Source organism: Pristiophorus japonicus, chromosome 10 (genome assembly GCF_044704955.1).
Source record: "Pristiophorus japonicus isolate sPriJap1 chromosome 10, sPriJap1.hap1, whole genome shotgun sequence".
Lineage (NCBI taxonomy): Eukaryota > Metazoa > Chordata > Chondrichthyes > Pristiophoridae > Pristiophorus > Pristiophorus japonicus.
In genome coordinates this window covers 161,581,011-161,592,550 of record NC_091986.1, presented here as the reverse complement: position 1 = coordinate 161,592,550, position 11,540 = coordinate 161,581,011, and the positions used below count along the sequence as shown (strand labels likewise).

Sequence of the window (11,540 nt, the reverse complement as noted above, 5' to 3'; positions counted from 1 at the left end):
CCCTCAATAGCAAAAATGTCCTTCCTCAGATTAGGAGACCAAAACGGAACACAATATTCCAGGTGAGGCCTCGCCAAGGCCCTGTACAGCTGTAGCAAGCCCTCCCTGCTCCTATACTCAAATCCCCTAGCCATGAAGGCCAACCTACCATTTGCCTTCTTCACCGCTTGCTGCACCTGCATGCCAACCTTCAATGACTGATGTACCATGACACCCAGGTCTCGTTGTACCTCCCCTTTTCCTAATCTGCCGCCATTCAGATAATATTCTGCCTTCCTGTTTTTGCCACCAAAATGGATAACCTCACATTTATCCACATTATACTGCATCTGCCATGCATTTTCCCACTCACCGAACCTGTCCAAGTCACCCTGCAGCCTCTTAGCATCCTCCTCACAGCTCACGTCGCCACCCAGCTTAGTGTCATCTGCAAACTTGGAGATATTATTCTCAATTCCTTCATCTAAATCATTGATGTATATTGTAAAGAGCTGGGGTCCCAGCACTGAGCCCTGCGGCACCCCACTAGTCATTGCCTGCCATTCTGAAAAGGACCCATTTATCCCGACTCTCTGCTTCCTGTCTGCCAACCAGTTCTCTATCCACGTCAGTAGATTATCCCCAATACCATGTGCTTTAATTTTGCACACCAATCTCTTGTGTGGGACCTTGTCAAAAGCCTTTTGAAAGTCCAAATACACCACATCCACTGGTTCTCCCTTGTCCACTCTCCTAGTTACATCCTCAAAAAATTCTAGAAGATTTGTCAAGCATGATTTCCCTTTCATAAATCCATGCTGACTTGGACCGATCCTGCCACTGCTTTCCAAATGTGCTGCTATTTCATCTTTAATAATTGATTCCAACATTTTCCCCACTACAGATGTCAGGCTAACCAGTCTATAATTACCCGTTTTCTCTCTCACTCCTTTTTTAAAAAAGTAGTGTTACATTAGCTACCCTCCAGTCCATAGGAACTGATCCAGAGTCGATAGACAGTTGGAAAATGATCACCAATGCATCCACTATTTTTAGGGCCACTTCCTTAAGTACTCTGGGATGCAGACTGTCAGGCCCCAGGGATTTATCGGCCTTCAATCCCATCAATTTCCCTAACTCAATTTCCTGACTAATAAGGATTTCCTTCAGTTCCTCCTTCTCGCTAGACCCTCAGTCCCCCAGTATTTCCGGAAGGTTATTTGTGTCTTCGTGAAGACAGAACCAAAGTATTTGTTCAATTGGTCTGCCATTTCTTTGTTCCCCATTATAAATTCATCTGATTCTGACTACAAGGGACCTACGTTTGTCTTCATTAATCTTTTCCTCTTCACATATCTATAGAAGCTTTTGTAGTCAGTTTTTATGTTATCAGCAAGCTTCCTCTTATATTCTATTTTACCCCTCCTAATTAAACCCTTTGTCCTCTTCTGTTGGATTCTAAATTTCTCCCAGTCCTCAGGTTTGCTGCTTTTTCTGGCCAATTTATACGCCTCTTCCTTGGATTTAATACTATCCCTAATTTCCCTTGTTAGTCACGGTTGAGCCACCTTCCCCATTTTATTTTTACTCCAGACAGGGATGTACAATTGTTGAAGTTCATCCATGAGATCTTTAAATGTTTGCCATTGCCTATCCACTGTCAATCCTTTAAGTATCATTCGCCATTCTTTCCTAACCAATTCACGTCTCACACCATCGAAGTTACCTTTCCTTAAGTTCAGGAACCTAGTCTCTGATTTAACTGTGTCACTCTCCAGCTTAATAAAGAATTCTACCATATTATGGTCACTCTTCCCCAAGGAGCCTCGTGCAACAAGATTGTTAATTAGTCCTTTCTCATTACACATCACCCAGTCTAGGATGGCCAGCCCTCTAGTTGGTTCCTCGACATATTTGTCTAGAAAACCATCCCTAATACACTCCAGGAAATCCTCCTCCACCATACTGTTACCAGTTTGGTTAGCCCAAGCTATATGTAGATTAAAGTCGCCCATGATAACTGCTGTACCTTTATTGCATGCATCCCTAATTTCTTGTTTGATGCTGTCCCCATCCTCACTACTACTGTTTGGTGGTCTGTACACAACTCCCACTAGCATTGTCTGCCCTTTGGTATTAAGCAGCTCTACCCATACAGATTCCACATCATCCAAGCTAATGTCCTTCCTTACTACTGCGTTAATTTCTTCTCTAACCAGCAATGCTACACCACCTCCTTTTCCTTTCTGTCTAGCCATCCTGAATGTTGAATACCCCTGGATGTTGAGTTCCCAGCCTTGGTCACCCTGGAGCCATGTTTCAGTAATCCCAATTATATCATATTCGTTAATAGCTGCCTGCGCAGTTAATTTGTTCACCTTATTACAAATACTCCTCGCATTGAGGCACAGAGCCTTCAGGCTTGTCTTTTTAACACACTTTGTCCCTTTAGACTTTTGCTGTAATGCGGCTTTTTTTGATTTTTGCCTTGGGTTTCTCTGCCCTCCACTTTTACTTTTCTTCTTTCTATCTTTTGATTCTGCCCCGATTTTACTTCCCTCTGTCTCCCTGCATAGGTTCCCATCCCCCTGCCATATTAGTTTAACCCCTCCCCAACAGCACTAGCAAACACTCCCCTTAGTAAAAGGGTTTTCAAATGTTGGGCTAAGTCTTGAACTTCTTGGTCTATACTGGCTATGTCAAATGTGTTAACAGTTGCCATCCTCATTACATACCGATGGTGTGTGTCGGTTGTTGTTAGACAATAGATAACATGAAAACCACACATCCTCTCTGTTATGTCTTTAGATGCTCTGATAATGACTCCACGAGGCAAAGCATTGTACTTGAACTGTAGTGACGTTAGTCCACTTAATATAACTCCAGAGTAAGCATACCACATGGTGGACTCCCTTTTGTACCTGGGTACCTGTGGTGTACAGATGACACCTGGGCCTCCACCAGTTGCACCCTCTGGTGGTGCCAGCATAGTGTATACAGTGTGAACCTTGTTGATGGTACCGCTGGTAAACAATTCTCCATCTTATGCAATTATACAGTGACTACACAGCGAGTATATCTATAGTATACATATATAACAGTCTCGTGGTTCATTGTTGGACTATCTCGATCATATGTACCGTAAGTATCACCTCAGCATCTAGCCGTTGTGACCCTCTGTTCCCCATTTTGCTTAATGCCCATTGTACTTGTTCCTCAATTGGCCCAATTGACTATCCAAATTAATTATATCTCCCTTTGACAGTAACACTTTTAACTCCTTTCTTAGTGATATTTACTTGCCTACACAAATAAATACTTAATGAAACCCATGCCCCAAGTCTCACAGTTTGGACTGGGGTAAAACAAACATTCCGATCGTGCTGGGACAAGTCAGGTTGTTACCGTACTGGTATTCCTGTTATATGGTGCTGACACAATATTCACCTTTCCCTCTTTATACAGATCGTACAGGAAAATGCTATCCTGCAATTACCTTCATGGTGCAGTTCGATGTTATTCCATCCCAATTAAACCCGCATGCAGAGGCTGCATGTTCTAACATGTTGTCGAGGCAAATGAACATGTCCTGAGCTTGAGCACACCCAATTCGGCCTGGGGCTACACATGTTTCTCCCATCCACCCGGGTTACATTTCCAGTGTTTATTGTATCCTACTAAATTTACTCAGGCATGATTGGGTAATACTATACTATCTTTAACAGGGTGATGTCATTCTGTTCCTGTAAATGACATTCATGCCACCGAGTACACCTATACCATATTTCTGACTTGGCACAGAAACTTAGTAAGTTGATAAGTGGACATTGCCCTAGGTCTCGATCAGTTACCCAGAAAGAGAGCTTTCCCTCTGCAATATGCTGCAGGTTTCCTTGGGCTTGTTCCACTAACCAAGATCCATACATTACTTCGAGCCATTTCGTTGAAGACGATTTGTTCTCCTTCAATAATCTGGTTAATCCCTTTTTAGCATTAAACCAGTTGCAACATATTAATCAGGCCTCATCGCCTTCTGTTATGAATCCACCCAATAGTCTCGGCACTATTCTTGTCAAGGTACGATCAAGCCCATCTCCCTGAATTCATTCCAGGTTGTACTGGCCCTCTGCCAAAATCCCTTCATCATTCTCCCATGTAGCTGTGCTGTTTTAGGCTTGCACCACCCAGGTTGTCCCACTTTGGTCAGATTCAATATTAATTACAGGTACCACTTCATGATACACATCATGGTACAATATCATGAGTTGGGATTACCGTTAACCCATTTGTTGGCCCTGGGATGTGTTTATGATAAAGAATTCGCTTTTCCCACAAATCTGTTTATTCATTGGAGAAGAAGCCCTTGGATGAGTCTTTTTTGAACTCTGCTACTTGTACAACCACGCTCCCATCCTTGCACCCCTTGATATAATGGATGGTTACAATGGTATGATTACCATGTCATTGGAAATGTACTCCTATCCTATACCCTCGGTCATCCCTACTTCTGCCATTCACAATATGTTTCTTACTACTTCATGAGATTGGCGGGGTTTGCAAGGCATGTCTGTGGACAGGTTCCAGATCTGGGACCCGAGGAGATTCTTCCAGCTCTCGTGTCCTGTCCACTTCCATTTGGATCATACTGTATCCGATTAGGTGGGGGTATCCCATTAGACACCCCTTCTTCCTCATCCCCCTGGAGAGGACAAATCTAGCTCCCCATGTTCATAACCATTTCATCTTGTCTCGGTACCTGCTAGTGAATTGAAAAAAATTAATCTGGTTAATATAAAACCATTTAATTCTCCTAGGTAACTGGGCTGCATATACCACGGGTCTAGCTTTAGCAACAATATTATACGGTCCCTTGTACTGGAGTTCAAAACTTCCACCCTGGCATAGTTTTGTTCCATTACCTGGCCCCCCACCTCCACCTCCTGAGATTTACTCGGGGCCAGATGTAGTTGGTTACGGTGGTGTGCCCTTCTGATCCCTCAGGCACAATCCACTAACCCCTTTAAACAACATCGCTTCTTCCCAATGGTCACCTACTTAAAACAAAAGAAACAGAGAATCTCTGGTGACTCTGCTTAAGAGCCCAAGTGGTTAATTTGTAACATTATCCTAAAATTCCTTCTACCCCAGGAGCAAATGTTCTCTTCAAATTAAGAAAATTTCCAATATTCAAAAGATATCGCCCACTGAATTAAAACAGAGTTTACAGCTGCTTGTGAAAGAGTTAGCTCCCTTTGTTTCGAAAGCCGACAAACACAGACACCATCAATCAATGTCAACTTCAGTCCCACAGCTTGCAGCCTTTTCAGTTAATTCTGCAGTTAAAAAACTTTTACTTTTGTAAAGTCTCTGTACTTTTAATCTTAAAATTAAGAAAAACAACTTCGCACACAATAGCATTTCATTCTTTTCTCCCCAGTTACACATTGGTCAGAATTTTTTTTAAACCATATCAATTATTGATGTGAAATGCCTTGTGTCTGGAACTAAAGGCTCTCCACACAATTTACACCAACCAGAATGTTATCATGGCCAGAAAAAAGTCTGATTTTTAGTAGATTAATTAACCTCAATAATTCCAATCTTAGACTTTGCAATGTCACTTGGAAAAGGGGGAGGAGCCACAGCCACACAAAGGATCATGCCTTCCCAAAAACTTTAAACACCAAAGAAAAACACTAGAACTGTAAAAAAGAAACATGATCTTCCCTTTTCTCCTTTTTGAGTCATAACTATCCATTATTCCTTAAACCAGTTCCAATTTCTGATCCTCATACATTGTAAATGTGGTGAGGGTTTCTGCCTCTACCACCCTTTCAGGCATTGAATTCCAGACCCTCACTACCCTCAGGATGAAGAGATCTTCTCTAAACCTCCCCCCCCCCCACTTCTATATCGTCGTCCTTTTCGTGTGTCCTGACGGGCGCTGTCGCCATCACAACTACTGTCGGTTTATTTCGTCGCTTTCTCAGTCAATAGTCTAGTCCGTCTATTTAATTCATAATACACGCGAGTGACTAAAATGAGGGCTTTATCCTCCTTTTGTTTCTTTTCCGACTCCCACCATTTTCTTTGTCCAGCAGGTGGGTCGTCTGGTTTCCAATTTTGTTTAATCATTATTTCAATTAGTTTTCAATTTTTGCCTGCGAGGTACCGTGTCAGAGACCCCTCTGGTCCCCACTCGAGTTTCTCACTTCCCATGGCTATTGGTTGTCAGCAGTACGTCCCTTACTTACTCGCCCTGAGTGAGGCCAATACTTGCTACCCATTGGTTGTCAGTGGTACATCCCTTACTTACTCCTCATGAGTGAGACCGATACTTGCAACCTATACCAATTATCAATCACAACATTACACAGACACACTTCTATATAACCGATCGTAATGGTTTCACCTGGGATCTTCGGCTGACTACTTGAAGTCTCAGCCAGACCTGTAGATTCGGATCTCTTGGACAGCTGACACCAGAGAGATTTCTGCCCTTGTCCCAACTGTGCGTGGTAATTAAAATGTACTCATGCCTTTGACATGGCTTCCATCTGCTGGTGTCCTCTTGAGATCCTGCTGACTGTAGTGGGGTATTTAAAATAAACACTCAACACCAGGTCTGGGTTCAAAGATTCAAGTAGTCTTTATTTGCACCAGTGGGGAGACCGCCTGCTCTCTGTCTATAGCCAGACTTCTCCAATGATACAAAGTTCCAAGCAATCTTTTATACACTTAAAGATGCATGTCAGCCTCGTGCATGATCCCTTGGCACAATTTGATTAGCCTAAAGCCTACGTTCACAGTGGCTGATTGGTTACTTCCCTTCCGCGTCACATAATCACTCGTCTATGTTCTATGTCTAGCTCGCGTAACATTAAGGCACCATCTCCATTACCGATGTAACCACAATCTGTTGTTGCTACTATGACCCTTGCTCAGGCCAGATGGTATTCTGTTAAGATTTCACTCCTGCCCCATTGTTCCGCTTTCCTGCCCTCCTAGGCCTCCGTGGTTCAATCTCCAAGTCACACAGCTTATATCCATCCGTTGCTTATTGCAAAGTCAACATGTTATTCCTAACGTTATCTCAACTGTCCATCAAGCCACCTAAAAAGCTGACCACTGCAGAAGTCTATTAGCTCATTTGAGTCCTGAGACCCATTCTTAACCCTTTAATTATAGCAGAGCTCAAAAGCCCCACTTCACTGTATCTTTTGGTTGCCAACCTTTCTGACATTGGAAACAGTTTCTCCTTATTCACTCTATCAAAAGTCTTCATGATTTTGAGCACCTCTATCAAATCTCCCCTTAATCTTCTCTGCTCTAAGGAGAACAACATCAGTTTTTCTAGTCTCTCCACATAACTATGTTTTCCTGGTACCATTCGAGTAAATCGCCTCTGCACTCGCTTGAAGGCCTTGATATCCTTCCTATAAAGTGTGTTGCCCAGAATTGGCCATAATACTTTAGCTTGGGCCTAACCAGTGTTTTATAAAGGTGAAGCATAACTTCCTTACTTTTGTACTCTATGCCTCTATTTATAAAGCCAAGGATCCTATATGTCTTTTTAACAGCCTTCTCAACTTGTGCTACCGCCATCAAAGACTTGTGTACATATACCTCCAGGTCTCTCTGTTCCTGTACCCACTGTAAAATTGTACCATTTAGTTTATTTTGCCCCTCCTCATTCTTCCTATCAAAATGAATAACTTCACACTTAAGCTACATTTTTTAGAGTGTGCCTGTTTAAAGCAGTGGTCTTAAAAAACAAATGAGCTATGTTCCAAATCTAAGACTACCCATGAGCAATGACTTTCGAGATCCATTAATATTAATTAAAAGTATAAAAACTTATGAAATGGCAAGGATATAATAAGGCCATTTAGCCCTTTGAAGGGCACCCCTGCAGTACCACAGCTCTCCCATTATAGCAACCATCTTGTGAATGTCCTTAATATTTTTGCCTCTAATACTGCACTTGGCAAATTATTCTAAACATTTATGACCCTTTAAATAAATAATTTCTACAATATCTCTTTCAAATTTACTTTCACGAATTGCAATTTATATCTTCCGGTCCTACTTGCCTGACATAATTTAAAATATTATTCTGAATTTACCTCATTTAAAAAAATATATATTTTATATACCTTGATGAGTTTCCTCTTAACACCTTTTTTCCTAGTCTACAGCTTGAGCTTCTCTAATCTTTCCTCCCAGCTCATCGTTTTTTACACTTGGAAATCAGTCTCATTACTCTTCTCTGCACCCTCGCCAATGCACGTATAATTTGTTTTGTGTTTTGGTGACCAGAATTGATCATAGTACTTAAAGTTTGGTCTGACCAGTAGCCTGTAATCTGTGGAGACTTATATTCAGTTCCTCTGGCTACATCGACAGCATTTTATATTTTTAATTGCTCCAGCAAATTGTCCAAAGTTAAAAGTAAATAATAGAAACATTGCAATTATTACAGCTCCATATTTTCTCAGGCTCTAATAATCAGTGTATGCAGAGTAGATTGTTTCTAATTGTCATTATATTTTCTTCCTCTTTATCCTCTGCCTTTCCTACATCCCTCTCTGACTAACAGGAAGGGCAGGCAATCTGTTCCCAAACCTCTGCCAGTTCTACCATCTAACGAGTCATTAGGAGTGAAAGATATTCAGAAAGTCAACCTCCATTTTCCCCCTCTTTCTCCCCGTGCAGATTTACAACTCTTTACACTGACAATTTACCTAAAGTTGAGACTCCCTCCATAGGGTTACCAACCCAATATACTGCCCGTTCATTCTATGTAAATCATTTTATGCAAACATTTTCCACTCAGAACCAAACTGAAGTATTAATGTGTATATATTAAAATGTGTCTATTTGTGTAAGTCATCATTTCTATTACTCAAATGTAAATGCAATTTTCTAGATGAACAAAAATAGGAACTTTATTATAATACATAATTTGTTAAAAAATGCAGAAACTCAGGTTAATTTACTGTCGTTGACGGGGGACTGGCTCTAGTCCACAGATGACGAAAGCTGCTTATCCTCTTGGTTGCCATGGAGTTGAATTCGAGCAGCACTGAGGCTGCTAGTGGGAAAAATCAGCATCAGGCAGCTGCGGTGGTCTGCAGGAAGAAGGCAGGAGCAAGAGCGTGGCAGACATGGACTTGCATTGTGATTGTAATGATTTTTCGGCTTCTGAACAGCAATCCGGCAAGATAAGTAAGACGGCATTTAAATTATTTGGGAGGAAAAAGTCGGGGGGCACCATGCCTAGTATTTTTAGTGTGAAAAACAAAGGGGATGGGAAAAGCTCCTTGAAAATGGGGCTTGTTAGAAGCAAAACGCACGATGGAATTGCTGATATGGGACTGGATGTGAGCAACAAGGAAGAATCTTTGAGTAATTATCAACTGGACACGGATTCCAGTACAAAAATAGTCGGCAGTATGAGCTTTGCTGCTGGTGGTTGTGGACCTATTGCCAAGTCTCACAGTTTTTTTTCTTTACTAAAAAGGAATAGTAAATTAGAAAATGGTAAGGGTGAATCAGTGCGTTCGAACTCTGATCAAGTGAAAGAGAAGAGTTGCAACAGACAAAAGAAAGGACTAAAAGGGTTGTTCAGCAGCATGAGATGGCATAAAAAGGACAAAATCAGTAAAGAGGAAAAAGCCGAGTACCTGGAAATCCATGGCACTATTACATTGCCTAGTTCTTTGACTGCCAGTTTGGAATGTGTTCAAGAAGAGACACAGAAATCTTGCTCTGAACCTGAGAGTGCTGCAGTGGAAATGCAAAGCAAGTTATCCTGTGAAATGCAGAGTGATAACGAGAGCGCCTCCACTGAGGAACCTGAACAAGCAAATAGTGGGAAGTCCCTTCCAGAATTATGTAAAGATTTGGAGAAAGCTGCCATTGATGGCCAATCATTGGATCAACATTCTAATGTCAAGGCATTAGAGCAGCTGGAGGGAAAAGAGGATGAAACTTTAACAGATGTGAGGCAGGATGTACAAGAAGAAAGTGTCTCTGTAACTGGATCGGAATCTCGCCACACTCCTGAAACTGCAACACCCAGTGCACCCAATAATGATCCACCCTCAGAACAATCAATCGATCGAATTTGCTTAATGTTTTCTGATGTTACATCTTTAAAGAGCTTTGATTCGCTGACAGGATGTGGGGACATTATTGCTGACCAGGATGATGAAGGAAATGCCTGTGAAAGAGAAGTGACTGCAGCAAAGGGAAAGGGTGGTGCAAGAAAAAGCTCAAATATTCTAACCTATCAAGGTGGAGGAGAGGAAATGGCAAGCCCAGATGAAGTTGGCGATGAATATCTACAAGAATTTTGGGACACACCACCTCCAACTGCTGAGCCACTTAAAGACAAACAGGAAAAGATTACAGCTGACCAAACATCATGGATGGCTTCAGGAGTTACAACTTGCCTTGATGAGGCAGCAGACAATACATTAGTCAAACAGCTTGCTCTGAATGATATTTCCATAAGTAAGAATGATAATGAAGACCCAACAACAATGAAGAATGATCAACAAGAATGTGTCCCAAATAGTGATGAGGGATACTGGGACTCCACAACCCCTGGACCTGATGATGAGAGTGGAAAAACTCTTGCTACCAGGGCAAGTATTCCTAGAGACAGTTACAGTGGGGATGCTCTGTATGATCTGTTTGCAGATCCAGATGAAAGCCTGACAAGTATTGTCTCAGATGAAGAAATGTCCTCTGTACCTGAATCTAAATCATTGTCTCCCAAAACTCTCGTGTCTGCATCCAACATTACTACAATCCCTAAGGACAAGAGTGTATCTGCCATCCCCAGACACAAGGCCACTTTAACTGTACGTCAGGGGGAAGCATACCATGCTCATTGGCCTCAGACGCATCAACATTTGGTAGGATGCGAGCCAGCAAGAACCAAAATCCCTGTTGCCAAGACTTCAATTCCTAGACCCACTAACAAAGTCATCGCTGGGACAAATGCAAAAGTCTCAGCAACCAAGGGAAGTGCAAAAAAAATAGCCTCAGAAATGCTACCATGGCAAAATTAAAACATGCATGTTACATCAGTTCAGAACCACATATTTGTAAGGTTAAGCACAATTGGTTGAGATTCTGCTTGCACTCGTACTGTTTACACTGTGGAACAGGACTTTTATCATTTGCCAAGAAGAATCTCCCATGATGTAATAGAATCGTGCCTACAGAAGTAAAATAATTCAAAATGTAATGAAGCACAAATGCAAAACATAAAATTTATGGCTCCCAAATGCTAATCAGGAAAGAAAAAAAATTGTGTGGCACACCAATCTTTAAACGGAACAGCTCATGTGAACAAAAATGGTGATCGTGAGGGAATACAAATTACATTTGTGAAACAGTGACCAAGAGCTTTAACAGAATCATATACAATTTTTATGACAAGCAATAGACTGTGTGTTACTACCTTCACTGCTGTACTGGAATGTTAGGACATTATTCTTCAAAAGTTGATAATTAATTGTCATCAATACAATCTACAACTGAGAAAA

General features: G+C 41.6%; 1 protein-coding gene across 1 annotated transcript; it reads left to right on the top strand.

Annotated features, from left to right (window-relative positions):
- The first annotated feature begins 9,146 nt into the window (after nucleotides 1-9,146).
- Nucleotides 9,147-11,060, top strand: amer2 (APC membrane recruitment protein 2). Its single transcript, XM_070891540.1, has one exon. It carries the CDS (start codon nucleotides 9,147-9,149, stop codon nucleotides 11,058-11,060), a length of 1,914 nt encoding a protein of 637 aa, XP_070747641.1.
- The last annotated feature ends 480 nt before the right edge of the window (nucleotides 11,061-11,540 follow it).